This window comes from Caloenas nicobarica, chromosome 1, assembly GCF_036013445.1.
Source record: "Caloenas nicobarica isolate bCalNic1 chromosome 1, bCalNic1.hap1, whole genome shotgun sequence".
NCBI lineage: Eukaryota > Metazoa > Chordata > Aves > Columbiformes > Columbidae > Caloenas > Caloenas nicobarica.
In genome coordinates, this window is record NC_088245.1 from 25,334,567 (window position 1) to 25,350,052 (window position 15,486).

General features: G+C 40.4%; 1 protein-coding gene across 1 annotated transcript in view; it reads right to left on the bottom strand.

Moving 5' to 3' along the window:
* Positions 1-15,064, bottom strand: part of PTPRZ1 (protein tyrosine phosphatase receptor type Z1) — a 139,437-nt gene extending 124,373 nt beyond the window's left edge. Inside the window, exon 1 of the mRNA XM_065628937.1 lies at positions 14,996-15,064. Coding sequence (XP_065485009.1) covers positions 14,996-15,053 — 58 coding nt within the window. The 5' untranslated portion in view covers positions 15,054-15,064. The remainder of the gene's footprint in view (positions 1-14,995) is intronic.
* Between the last annotated feature and the right edge of the window lie 422 nt (positions 15,065-15,486).

Below are 15,486 nucleotides of genomic sequence, written 5' to 3' on the forward strand. Positions count from 1 at the left end.
CCAGATGAAAGACTCTACACTTGCTCCTGTTATATTTCATTAATTTTTTCCCTGCCCAGCTCTCCAGCCTGTCCAGATCTCGCTGGATGGCAGCACAGCCTTCCGGCGTGTCAGCCACTCCTCCCAGCTTGGTGTCATCAGCAAACTTGCTGATAGTGCACTCGATTCCCTCATCCAAGTTGTTGATAAATGTATTGAACAGTACTGGTCCCAGAACTGACCCTTGAGGCACTCCACTAGATACAGGCCTCCAACCAGACTCTGCCCCATTGACCACAACTCTCTGGCTTCTCTCCTTCAGCCAGTTCACAGTCCATCTCACTACCTGATGGTCCAGTCCACACCTCCTCGGTTTAGCTGTGAGGATGCTGTGGGAAACTGTGTCAAACGCTTTACTGAAATCAAGATAGACCACATCCACTGCTTTACTATCATCTATCCACCTCGTTATGTATTTTGTTTCTAAATTCCCGAGGGCAGGTGTCATATTCCTGTTCTTTGTTCATAAGGTACCTTACACAATGAAACCCCGGTCACTGACAAATGCACTTAGATGCCATTGATACATAAATAATAAATGTTAGCAATTTCCTGATTATACAGCATCTCCACATGTCCATTTAACCTCAGATTCGTTTTTGGTTGAACATCTAACACTTGTAAAAGCCCAGTTAGAGGATGTATCTGTCCATGGAACTAAATATGTATAATGCGTAATTTAAATGGCTGTGTTTCCCATAACTAATTATACTTCTTAAATGTTTGTAAAATTTCTGAACTACATTGGTATTGCATCAATAAGCACAGTACATTTACATTTAATCCCTCAGTGTAAAGCTGACAGACAAGTCAGATTTCTTCCCCCATTTTACATGGATGTAACTTTATTTTGTAAATGAAATTTCAAAAAGTTTAGTCCTCATACACTGCCACTTGAAACAAGTAGGAACATCCAAAAGAAAACTGGATTTTTTTTCTAGTAAATTATTACTATATAAAACCTTTACAATAATATTTGCTCCTTCAAGGAGCACCTTGAAGAGTATTTTTCACTTATTCAAACATCTATTAGGGAGAATTAATTAAGCAATTAATCAAAGTAAATAAAATGTTTCTGAAGATGCCTTCGAAAGACACACAGTATTTGCCTGTGACAGGACAACACTAGCTCAAAAATATCTGCACATGCTTAAAAGCAAAGTCTTTCTACAATGCCTTTTTTATTTTCTTAAAATGTTCTTATTTTTGTTCTTCTACCCATGAATAGCTGTAAGTTATTTGAGGAAGTGTAGAAAGTTTACAAGCAAAGACTACACCAAAGAACCTCTTAAATTTTAATCATCTCATGAAAAATTGAATAAATTAGAGAAATGGTTTGGTTGATGTCATTGCTGAACCCACAACCAGCACTAGTCAAGCACACACCATCACATATTTTGCTCCCTGAAAACATCACAGCAAAATTGACCTTCTAGACTGTCGTTAGTTTCTTTACAAAATATTCCTACCCCTGAACAGAAAACAATATGATTTCAGACATATTTTAATATTTTTTTTAAATCTTACCTTTTTTTTTTTTTTTTAATCTTGCTAAAGCATATGTGTTGGAACATAAGGCAGTATAAGTCCGGATATTTTCATTAGGTTCATTTCTAGTACTGTTTAAGAATGTAGCCTTGTAATTGCATAGAAGTTAAAAAAAAATGAAGAGGGCATGAAAGTAAAATTCTTCAATTAAGTTTTCTCTTCAGACCATAAATACATGCAACTGCAGACTTCCTAGGACTTTCACAGTCATTTATGCCATACAGAAATACTCAAATGGCTTCAAAACGAGTTTTGGAAGAAGCAGCTCAAATCTTCTTCTGGCCCTGTGCCACACCAGTGTATTTAGCAGTTTGCTGCTGCTCTTTCACTATCTCTTCAGTTTAAGTCACGCACTTATTTCCTGCTCTGGAGTGATCAAAGCTTTTCCATCTAAGACAGAACATCGTAATTGCCAATTTCAACGGTTTTTAGGAAGTTGCTTCGTAGGTTTAAAATCATTAGCAACAGCCTTAGTGCTCATCCAGTGAGTTACATGTTTTAAGTGTTACACAAGCATTAATTAATTATGGGTTTGACTAAGCCTTTAATGTTTTGGCTGTATTGGGAGCTGTGTAATATGCTCCACCTCACTTGAAAGCCTTGGAGATATCGGGCTTTAGGGAGGCTTATTGACTCACTGGGGAAATGAATCTGTTGTCTCTATGCCATCTAAAGCAGCTGATTTGCTACAAAAAGGAGCACGTGCTGTATTTTCTTCCAGGACATCGCAGCTGCTGCTCACTCGGTTGCTATACCTGCCTGCAGCAGAAAATCTCCTGCTATTCCAACACAGGTGGTGCAAATGCATACATTTCCTATGCAGACTAATGATACAGCTGCATGGTTTTCTGGGAGAGATACCATACACTTTTATGTCTAACTGGTTCCGTTTCTACAACACATACACATGCACAAAAGGGACCTGGTCCAAGACTGAAAGATGCACAGACTTCATGGATCAGGGTGAAGTAGGTGGCTATTAATAGATGCCCAGAAGACCTAGATAAGCATCAAACCCACCTATCCAGGACATACAGCAGGATTATTCAGCAGGTTTCAAAACTACAGGAGACAACAGGAAACCTGGTGTGAGTTTTTCTGTTTGGTTGGTGTTTTCACTGGGCAGCAGCCAGATAAAGGACAAAAATAATCAAACTGCCAGGGACTGGAACCCCATGTCTCACTCCTTTCACTGGGAGACATAACCCAGCATGGTCCAACTGCTGGCCCAATGCTTTAATCCAGCCTACAGAACATATCTCCTGCTTGTCCCCTACCCCGCATTGCAGAGCAGCAGTTCCAGCAGTAGAGGCCATCTGTGCAGCTGAACACCTTTGTCCGCATCAGCATTGGTCCCAGCAGAGATGCACTATTGCAGGCACAGCCAGCCAGCCATGTGGGGGGACGTGGCAGGGAGCAAGGGGGGCAGCCACAGCATCAGCAGACCAGGGGTTTGCTGCTTGCCCACGGCAGCAGCTGCTGCTTCTGGGGCTGGGGTGCAGGGGGGAGGCACAGTGAAGGAAGGAGGGCAAAAAATCTAGTCTGGCACCTGGAAATGCTTCACTGGGCCACCTTATCTCACCCATTAGAATGGATAGTTTTCTCTTTCAAACTCTTTTACCATTGCCATCTTCAGCCGGGGTACAGATCAGCGCTGTTGCCCACCCTCAACTGCCGTGCTGTCATCCCACAGACAACACTGCTGTCTGCAGCTGGGGTTCAAACCCCCTCACAAGCGAAAGGTTTAGAACTGCCATGTCCTGTTTCTTTGGCAAATGTACTATTAGATGCATATAAGAAGGCTCCAGTATCAACATCTTACAGCTGTTTTAGGTGTACAGTAGTAAGATCAACAATTATGAACTCCAATATATTTTTTTTGTTGCATCTAGCTGTCTAAACAAGATGTTTCAGCATAATTATTCCCATTATGTGGTTCTAAGAGGCACTTTGTTACTTTTTTATACTTTATTATCTACACTGATCTTTATTTTACCAGCCAGGCTTGCATGTCCCAGCACTGAACATGCTGGCTGCTATGGATCCCAGTCTGGGTCCCTAAAACTCTCATGCTCTGTACACAACAAACATGACTAACCCAGCATTCTGAATTCCACTGCAAGGTGACTAAACCTCTTCTTCTATCTAACCATAAAGCTACTCTGAGCGGGTCAAGTTCCATGTTGCTTTCAAGTGAATAACAGATTCCAGGAGACCAGGGTTTCATGTATGTGGAAACCCTTGCAAACCAGGGAATTTTTTAACTAACAGAAAAAACCCCCCATCTTCAATAATTATAATTTTTCCAAAAAAAACCTGAATCGCAGTTTTATACAAGTGCACTGCACTGTTTACAACAGTGATAGAATGTGTAGATCATATTAGAAAAAGCTGATTAACCCACATTACCTTATTCACAAAAAAACCCCCCACAACTGCATTTTTTGGTTGTTCTAAATACATTTCCTTCTATTTCACTCAACTGCATGTAACATGAAACTATTCATTATGCATGACTGCATTATTAGCTTCACCTGATTTAGCTGAACTTGTCTTCTTCCATTCAGCAGGGCAATAAGGGTATTTTAAATCTGCTCTAAATTGCACTTGCCATTAGTTTTAATATGATGAATCTCTTTTCCTATAGTAAACACTTAAATAATTGGAAAAGCTAACCAGATCATTTAAGACATGCACATATCCCTAATGAACAGTACATATCCATTCCTGTTCTCATCTTTTCCTCTGTGAGTACAGCTACTACTGAGACAAATTTTCAGCAGATTTTGTGTCACAGTCTTATCACCTCACACAAAAAGGCTGGAACATCCCACACAGACAGTGAAGATTACTGCCATGTGGAAACGTATTTTCTCTGCTGATTCACACATTGTAAATCCCACAGTGGACAACACAAACCAGAAAAGACTGAAACATACATAGATTAAAGGATAGCCTCCCATAATCTTTTGTATGGATGTATTTTTCACTAATGGATTAAAATAATAATTTCTAGTCTAAGTATTCCTGAATGAATTCTGTTGAATGTGATACTGACTTGACCTCTGCTCAAATGCGTATGTGTTAAATACAGAAATCTGGGGGTTTTCTCTCTCTCATCAAGAGATAAAAAAACCCTAAACCTTTGACTAAGTGACTAGACAACAGTGCAGAAAATAAACCACAAAAAACTATAGGGAATTTACACTTTTTACCCACTGTTTGGTTAGTTCTAATACATATTACATTGATTTATGTGGTGTTGGGTGTTTCTTTGTTTACCATACCGATAAGTCAGTAAGCAAAATATAAACTCCTTTTTCTTCATCCCAAATAAATAAGTGAAGAAAGTGATAAGACAAAATACAGGAAGAAACAGTGGAAAGGAATTGTATCAATTAAGTAGGAAACACACATTAAAAGGGGGACAGAAACCCATCAAGTAGGATGCTTACAAAGTTGCAGGAGTAATTTTACATGAGTTGACTCAAGTGTTTTGGAGAAATATGCACATGGTGAAGTGAGAGTTCAAGAGCTGTTGGGGAAGCCAAACCATTCACAGGAGAATATGAGAGGAGGACATGGAGGGGATTAAAGAGAAACGGGTGGATGAGGCTGTGAACATTCTCAGAATTCAGCCACTGTTAAATCTGACATTGAAATAAAATGAATTGAAATTTCCTATGGTCATATGATGTAAGAAAGTGAGAGCACTGCCAAGATCTTCTAATGGCTGGCATGTTAATTAAAGCCCAGCTCCTGAAGTCATAGAACCACATGAGATTTCAAATACTTTTATTTAAAAGAGATTTTTTTACCTTACGCTTGTACGAGTAATCTTATTTAAAAGAGCAAACTGTTAACAGCCTCAAAATACAATAATTAAACCTGAAATGTACATTTTTAAGTCTCTTGACATCATATTAGACTTTCTTTTACTGGGTAGATTTATGATGTTTCGGTACTCAGCGCAGTCTGAAATGCTGAGTGGTACTGGAGATGCTAAGTGGCCACTTGGTCCTCAGTACCTCAGCTCACCAATCTATCAGTCTGGCATGAGGAACGACTGTTTTACATTATTTCAGCAGCGGGCAGCAGGCTGGCACAGACAGGTACACGCTGCTCAGTTTTCTTATTTTGCACAGCTGAAACAGTAACCTGCACTCACTGAGGGTGATTCCCAGGTCAATGCTGCTGTTCTCTCCTACTGCAGGAGCCATGAGATCTTGCAAAAGACAATGAACTATATTATTAAAAAATAGGGTGGCTTTTTGCTCCTTCTGTTATCATTGGAAAGACTTTCCAAAATCTCATTGCTGTAATGGTTAGGAACCTTCTTCTTATTTTCAGCTTAAGTTTGCACATTGCCAGTGTATATGCATTTGTTTTTGTGTCAGCACTATCCTAAAACTTAAATAGCTCTTCTGGAATCTTTTTCCCCCTTGATGCTCATCCAGGATCTATTCACACATATTTCCACTGATATGAGTGAGACGTAACTCTGCTGTGATCTGTGCATCTACAGCAATATACAGGGTTTTTTTTAAACACAAATCTAAGGTGTGTTAAAAAACAAACAAAACCACCCCAAACAAAAACCAAACAAACAACAAAACACAACCAACAACTAAAAACCACACCACTACCACCACAACAAAACCCAAAGAGAACCTGATTCCTTGGGAGTTTCCTGCAACACTGCAAGATAAATCAAAGTTACTGTCTAAAACCCAAAGATTACCCCCCAAAAAAAGGAGAAAAAGAAACGTAGGCACAGATCACACAGGGCTCATCCCAAACTCATGCAGGTGATGGGTGGATGGGTTGTGTGGTGAGCGTACCACGTAACATGAGATGTCCCACACATCTAGCAGCAGTGCTCCAGGGGGCTGGCAGAAGGCTTCTGAGCCTCCTGGGAAGTCCCAGCCTGCCAAATTTGTTAATTATCATGCTTACACCTCTCAGAGTAAGAGTTACAAAAGGAAATTATAGGAACAACTAACACAGACTTGGAACAAAATGATTTTTCCAAATGGCTAGAAACAGATGAAAGACATTTGGTTGGTTTGAGGATGGAGCTAGAAGACAAACCGCCTGCAGTAATATTAGGTCAGTTTTATAAAGCCAGCTGTTACTCTGATCATTAGCTATTTAGCCTAAGCAAGCAGATGTTTTGCTTTTTGGGAACTTCTGCTGAAATCATGGAGTTCAGCATTCAAAGCAATTGAAGAACCATGTCTTTTTTTATACACTGATTTTAAAGGCTTCATTTTTCCTCAAAATACTTGCTTTAGCTTTCAAAAAGCTTTCCTTTTCTTCAGTATAAGCTGCCCCTACAGAACATTACAATTTTTTCTTTTCCAAGGCCTTGACGGTTTTGAAAAATAGTATTATATTTGGAAAAGTGTATTTTTAAGAATTATGATACAAACCACTCTATATCTCAATGAAGTCACTAAATCATTCTAACTACTTCACGGAAAAAACCAAAACAAACAAAAAAACCCACCCACACCAAAAAAACCCCCAAACAACCACCACCACCAAAACAACCCCCCCACAACACCTAATTTGACAACACAAAAACCCTCAAACAAACACAATAAAACCCCACACCACACACACGAGCTGTCCACATTAAAGAACTTGGCATGATTTTCCAAGGAAATTTTAAATGAGTCAGGAATTCTTTGTCAAATTCTGTTCAGGCATTTACAGAAACATACATCTTCATTCACTGAGATACATTTGATTTCATTTTTCTACAACATCCTTTATTTACAGAATTTCAAAGATCAATTTTATAACACGATTTCAATACAGTAAAAGTATTCTAGATATCTTTCATTTCACTCTTTCTGATGTTATTGTTTAATCAACTTTTCACTGTTTTTACTGTTATCCTATCTCAGCAAACAGATAAATAAGGCAGTGAAGTTAGATACCTCTTCAAATGCTACTTGCTTTATATTTCAGCCTTCAGGTAATCCAGTATTTGGCAAAAATCTTTTGGCAATGAGGATGACAATGCAGAGCCAAATGCTAACAGATATACTGCTCCTAAAAACTCTTAATGAAATCTCTCACTAGTCAGATGAGCCATCCTAATATCTTCATACAGAAATTTGAATTGCTGAATACTACCTGCACAGTAGGATGTCTAATATTTCAGCATCACACAGAGAATTTGCCACATAACTACAGTCTCTAAGTTTAGTGAAACATAAAGGGTTGTAGAAAAAAAAAGTTACCTTATTCATCTAATGGAATGCTATGAAGATCTAGAAAATAAAATATTGCTTTTAAACATCAAGTAACCAAGCCACATCTAGCCTCTTCTTTAGCTGCTGAATCTGCAGGTGAGGTGTAAATAATGTATTTGAGAGCCCTGATTTAGACAAAAGCCCAAATGCAAGATGGCATTCAGCTGAATCACCCACCCCTCAGGCACTAGTAGGAAGCTCCAGAGCCCTGAAGATCAGGCTCCTATGGTGTCTTCAGGTGAGCAAGGCAGCTGAGGGCAACAACAAGCAATTGTCTTGCCCAAATGGTATTCAGCTGCCCAGGCCAGCTGATGTGAAATGCTGAGGTGGTAGAAAGGCATCTGAGCTCTGCCCATCTTTGAGAGGTTGGTCCTTTGGAAGTACAGCCTAGAATTCCCTTCTGAGAGTAAATACCTACAGCTTTCAAAGAAATGAGCAAAACCTGCTCTTTTTAGAGCACAATCTGAAAAGGCAGAGGTAGTAATTTATGCATTGTATCCAGTGGATAATAAACACTGAGTAGGAGCAGGCACAGAAACTTTTATTTCCTCCCTTGCTGTACCAATTCAGTCCTGTCTCCAAAACCCTGAAGGAGATGCTTAAGGAACAGTAAGAAAATGGCAAACTTATGCAATACACTTGAAAAATCTCATTGCAAATTCTCCCAGACTCTATTTCCAGCTAAAAAAAAACCCCAACCAAGCAACAACAAAAAAAACCACCCCGAAATGGATGTGGTTTCCATCTGCTTAACAACCATCAGTAGGTTTCTCTTTCAAGATGTTGTCTACTATCCCCTCAAAATGTTTTGCTCATAGAGCAACCTACAGTAGAGCTTCACAATATCACCTGTTGCAGGAAGAACTACCCTTTTATTTATTTTAAATCTGGTTCCTACTGCCTTCATTTGCTGCTCCTTTTCTCTTATATTGGAAGAGTTGGTGAAGAATCGATTCCCATCATAATGGGAGGTTCATAATGCTCTATAAAACAAAAAAGTTGTCTTTGTTCTTGACAGGGAGTCCTAGCTTATTTAGTTATTCCTCAAAACAGATTTCCTGTGATATTCACTGTTGCCATTTTCTTACTTTTTTTTTTTTCCCCACAAATCTTCCCTGCACTTTATGAGATATGGGGAACAGAAGCATACACAATATTTAAGTAGTAGGTTACCTATGATTTCATGGAGTGGCATAATTGATGTTATTTGTTCTTCTCCCCATTCCTTCCCTTCAATTCCTAGACTTTGACTTTTTTTTTTTTTTAAAAAAAAAAAGGCCAAAATGCTTCATCTTAAGCAATAAGTACGAAGAGTCCTCTCATTCAACAAAACCTAATGTTTAGAGCCAGGAGATCTAGCTTCAAATCCCTTTAGCTCAGAACAGGTCTTCCCTTTATACTGTCTTTCCTTGGTAAAACACTTCAGTCACTGAGCCACAACATGAGAACATGTCAGAGCAATGACCTTGTCCTTTGTTTTAAACAGAAGCAGCAGCAGCAGTCAGACCAAGACACCTGGTCCTGTCAGTGTGTATTTAGGGAAGCCTTGCAGACTTAGCAACCAGAGAAGTCATCTGAAAGAACAGTTGGGCTTGGATCTTAATAAAACTTATGAGGGAAAGAGGCACTGTGATGCACATAATACGGTCAGGTAAGGCACATGCCTGAAAGCTTCTCTGGAAGCCCTGAAAGGTACCAGCTGACTCAGGGACCCTTAAAATTACAATTTTGGGTTCAGACATGTAAGTTCCACTGGTGTCCTACGTTCAGTACTGAGCCTTCCTTATCAGATGTAGCACAGTATTCTTGTCATCCACAGGACTTTTACCAGAATAAGGATTTCTGAAATTAGCTAACTCAAACAGTAGCTCCCGGAGTCTTTGATTAGTAATGAAAAACACTGATTTCCAAGGTGAAATATATCTACTCCTGGCAGATCAAGGAATACCTAAGTCCAAGTATGGGCATGAAGTAGAAAGCAACAGGAGCTCCTAAAAGGCACGCCTCATCTAGAATAGTCCATGACACTTTACACAATGCCTGTTTTTCTTAAAAAGTCTGTTATTTCACCTCACCAGATAGTGCCAAAATATGAGCCAGTGTTGCAAAGTAAGTAAAATAAACCCTTACCTCATTTCTAAATCTCCAGTTATTTCCATCTGAACCTCAACACTGAACTGCCCAACTTCAGTAATTTGTATTCAAACAACCTGCCCCATACCTTCCTGCAAAAGTACTCTGCTGCCAACACTTCCTCAACAACCTGCTAGAGCCAAGTTTCATTTACAGTCACAGCCTCTTTGAAAAATTTGCTATCTTCCATGTAGGGGATTTTGTTTATTTAATACTGTAAGTCCTTTTCTTCCTGTTGATTCAACTTTCTAATGCAGAAGCCTTGACACGCATTCAAAAAGGTAACTTTTGTCTTTATGGGAAAAGGAGCTTATTGAATAGCCAAAGGATGTCTCATACAGGAAAGCCACATAAATGGTACACGAAGCTGTGAGAATCGAGCTGTTAAATGGGAGCGAGGGACTCCGGAACTACCACAGACTTCCAGACCCTACGGGGAATACTGAGAGGCACAGCATGTTTGAAGAGGAATTGAAACTGTCAGCAAAAGAGGAGAATCTGTTCACCCTTAAGGTCCTAATTAGAGAACTCATGGTGGGCAGTGATCACTTAAATGATGAGCACACAAAATGAAGGAAATCGCCTTCCTTAAGAAATGGGCGAGTGCCTACATTCATCAATTAACATCCTGATTCATCATCCAGATCACAATTAGAATAGTTTCAGACTATCCCTGTAATTTTACAGGTATTATTTAGTTTCTCTCCAGGAATTCAGATAAGAGAGTATATTTAGAGGTGAAGTAACACCAAATACAACTTAAAAAACTTTCCTTACACATTGTACTGAATAAACATTACAAAGCACAGACTAGTGTGCTGAATAAATATTAGGTTACACTGACATTAACTTTTAAAATGTCATTCATTTCTGCACAACTTTTCATACCTGCCAGTATTTGAATCTAAAATAAATCTATACTGTATATTTAGATTTTGGTATATATCAATCTCTATGGTACCAAAATGCATAACATACAGATGGTTATCATAGAGAAAGTTAAAATAGATGGTTTAACACTCCTAAAATTCTTACTTTTGTTTTAGCTTTTATGTTTTAGATATGGCAGGACTAAATTTCTCCATAGGAATTATGTATCATCATTCACAGTAACATCATATTAAATGTAAAATATGCTAAAGCATGACAAATAACATACAGTAATATTACTGCAATTTGAGTTTTAAGAATGCCAAGTATCTGGCCTACAAAAATACTGTCAAAATAAGGGGTTAGTGCAAAAATGAAGGATCTGATCCCATAGTCCTTTAACAGTCTAGGGGCTTATCGAATCTAAATGTGAGGACGTGAGAATGAATAAGAAGCGTGACTGGATTCAGAAAGCTGAGCCAATGCTGCCCTTCAGATTCTCATCACTATTAGTTGGTGCCATCCAGTGAAGAGAAGTTGCTTTTCTTGTTGCTCACGAGCTGTATGCTGTCTGCTAGCTTGGAAATCTAGTCCTGATGTCAGTGGTATTAGAAAGATTAGAATATTCAGGGAAACGCATCTACTTTTGCATGAATAAAGTCATGGCACTGAGGTGCCAGAAACAAACTAAAAATGAGAGAGAGGTTTGTTCTAGATAGTGAAAAATTAAAGTGAGACACAACTAACTAAACAATTCATAGTTTAACTAGCTGTGTTTTGAAAGGCAAAACCGTGGCTGAAGTCAGACAGTGACAGTAGTAACATATAGATTAGCTAATTTTGGAGATGCTTTTTACATCATTTGGGGGAATTACCCATACATTTTTCTGGTGAGAGCAGGGAATATTTTTTAAGTCTTGCCTAAATATTTACATCTCTTTGATTCAAATTTAGTCACAATTATAATGTAATTTTAAAAATCATGTTCCTTTTTCTATTAACATTTTCTTGCCTACACCAGTTAATAAATAGTCTACTTATTGAAAAGACTCCAGATGCTTTTTCCATAAGTACAACGAGACAAAAGCTACAAAAAGGGCACATCCTACTGACTTTCAGGAGGTTATATGGAACACAAGAGTGAACCAGGACAGAATTTCAAAGAATGTCTTCAGGCTTAACATTACACATTCATACTTTTTTACATTTCTATTTTAAATGAGAAATATAAGTGAATTTTCACAGTTTCTTTCCTTTTAGTAACAGAAAGAATTTCATAGGAACTCTCTATTTTAACTATGCAGTAGCGTCCACAAATAATCACACAGGACTCCTCACGTGCCCTTACTTGCGACTGAATAGCATCTCACTCCACAAGTAGTTCCATTGAACTTCACTGAATGGCACTCACTGAGAATACTCAGATAATACCCCGCTCCATAAATAATTACATCAGTACTTGGCTTCAGTAACACTGCGGAGGAAGGTGCTATTCTTATCTCTGTAGGGATTTTAGAATCAAGCCCCTGAGCATTTCTTCAATAACTCAGAGAACGAACTATCACTGTCTTGTCATACCCAAAGGAGCTTTTTGCCTCCATTTGCTCTAATAGGTTTTTCTCCAGTGGGCTTGATTTGGCCTTCTTGTCTTCTCTGAACACAGATGAGACTGAGATTTTCCTGCTAAATCTTCTACAGGCAACAACTAGACTCCCAAACAGATTCATTAGAAAGGACCTTCTGCAGAGTTCTGTATGTGACTAGCTGAGAACTCGGTAACATTTTTTGAAACTACAAGAAAACGAGGCTGGGATCTACACGTTGCCTGGCCTCAAACTAGTAAGTGTGGTCTCCAGAATACAAAGGGAGACTGCCACACTCCTCAGCAACATCCCAAGCACAGAGCCCTGGGTCTGCCTTCTTCCGTATCAGATACCAAATGGTAAGAGCCAGCCGGTCCTCTCTCACCAAGCCCTAGGAACCATACAGTAGTAGTATGCAATCTTTTTTTTTTTTTTTCATTAAAAAAATAAAGGAAACAATGTCAAAATTCTAACAAAATATATACTCCTATAAACTACCACTATCAGATGAGAGCATGTTTAGTTATGGAGAGATACTCAAAGAGGTACATACTCAAATGAAATCTGATTATATCAGTCTAGTAACCTGCACAGGGTATTCACTTTTGAGAACAATCATGTCATTGAACACACTGAGCAGTCTAGCTCATGAGTCTTCAGAATGAACCACCATTGTGACCAAATCATCCATCACATCTAGAAAGGGTGTCCCCTTCAGGTCAGGTTTGAAAACAATAGTGTAACCGTCTAGAGAAGATAAAAGAAAAAAAAAAAAAAAGTAGCCCACACTTATACTTTATGTGTGAGTAAAAAACTCTGTTTTCCCATCCTGTCAGTTGTTTTAAATTCATGAATATAACATACATATGTACATCATGTATTTGAATATTACATTATACAAAACCACCTTATTTCTAAAAAGACATGAGATTAAATTATTAAAACCCCATAGGTTTCATTTTTAAAGTTGTGTCTTGCATTGCTTGCAATGTGGTAGGATCATCTGAACGTGGAAGTTAGTCTCCAAAATTGAATTGTGTTGCATTACAGTGTGATCATATAATGGTATACTTGATCTGTACTCACACATTTTCATATACCTCCACACACATATACAAACACCTGCTAATTTTGCTCTTTAAATAGTCTTGGGAGTATGTCTGATTTTAGGAAACAGTTTGGCAACATAAGAAAGATGTTTTGAAAACTTATGAAAAGTTTTATGACACGTCATTCTTTGACAAACAAGCGTAGGAGAATTATATTAGAATCAACACCCTGCGTTTAGAAACAGGTTAGTTTAAAAGTGACATTAAAATGCCATTACTGCGCTTACAAAGATCATACATTTTAATTAAAGGTCGGTTACATTCATCACATTTATAGTTGAACTATGCCACTATACTTTCAGAAAGAAGGTAAAAAATATGTTTCACATGACAAAATTTTTAAAAGTAATTTCCTCTAACTAGCCGAACTTGGTGCGAAATTGCTTTCACTCTCAGTAACCTAACACCGATCTTTGTTTATAGAGCTTCATGGTTTCAGAAGCAGCACCACCTATTGGGTGAAAAATGTAGGTTAGTGCCTACTTTATCATGAGAGACCTATTGTAAAACTGGTTTTGTACATAATGGGCTGAAGCTCCCAAGTTCCTCATACAAGCAAACAACTAGTATTTTCTAGTGATCTATTTGACAGATTTATAAATTGAAAATGATCATACAACGCGATACAAACTCCTTCACTTAAGCTCCTAATATTTACTTGACCGAGTATTTAAGACAGCACTTCTAACAGCATCAACTGACTCACGCTCGTTATAACAATACTGAATAACAGAGCAGCTCATATTTATTAGGATGCGCTCCAGTTGCACAGACCTGAATGAGTTGAAAAATAATTTGGTTATGTAAGTAGTTCTACTAAAATCGATACATGAATCCATATTCTGTATGCAGTGTCCCACGTGAATGAACGACTTATATTTTGCTTTTCGAGGCAGCAGTTATACCCTGCTTTAGGGCCGTCACTGACGTTGCCCGTTGTTGGAGAACGAGTCTTTTTCGGGGGTGACAATTTGCACCCGTCCCCACTTCCCTTCCGAACAATTCATACCAGGGGCTAACGCCAAATTTCATACCCCAGTCGCACAGAGAAGTTCGATGTCGATACCGCTCGGCAGGGATTTTCTCTCCCCGTCCTGTCCCAGGCGTTGCACCGCGGGTGCGGGCTGCCCTGGGGAGGGCTCGGCGGGGAGCGGCCCCGCGGGGCGGGACGCGGCTGTGGGAGCCGGGGCAGGGTGGGCTGGCGAGTCCCCCCCGGGGTAACCCGTCTGTGCCGGGGGTGGCGCGGGGCACCCGCATCCGCGGAGCCCGGCAGCGGGGGGCTGAGGTAACGGGGCAGGAGAAACGTTCCCACCCGGGGTGCTGACAGCGTGTGGGGAACAGCCAGTGATCGCACCTGCAGCTCTAAACGAAAGGGAGAAAAGCTCCACTGGGGCCCGGAGAGAAAAGTTGGTCAGAAACCCAAGGATGAATTCATGCAAATATCACTCACCCACTCTGAGGATACAGACGAGCTGGATGCAGGCAACCAAGCGCCCTAGAACGAGCATGTCCAAATCGTCCTCTGCCTCCTCCCGTCTGCCTGCCTGTCCGACTGCCTCTCAGCCTCCTGCCTGCCTGCTCCGCGGGCAGCTGCACCTCTCCGCACTGGGGAGCCGGCTCCGCGCCGCGGCCGCGCCCGGCGGCCGCCCCCACGCCGCGGGCGGGCGGGATCAGCGGCGCTGGGTGCTGGCGGGGCCGCGGCTCAGCGCATGGCGGGGGCTCGCCGGGGCCGGGGCCGGGGCCGCCTCCGCGCCGCGCACTCCGCCGAGCGGCCGCGCTGCCGGGGAGCGCGCAGTGCTTGCGCGTGTGCGCGGGGGTCTGCGGGTGTGCACGCGGGTGTGCGCGCTGCCGGTGTGTGTATGAGCCTGTGCGCGCGGGGGGGCGGAGACCGCGCGCTGCTGGGCGGGCGCGCACGTGTGCGCGCGTGTGTGTGTCTGCGTG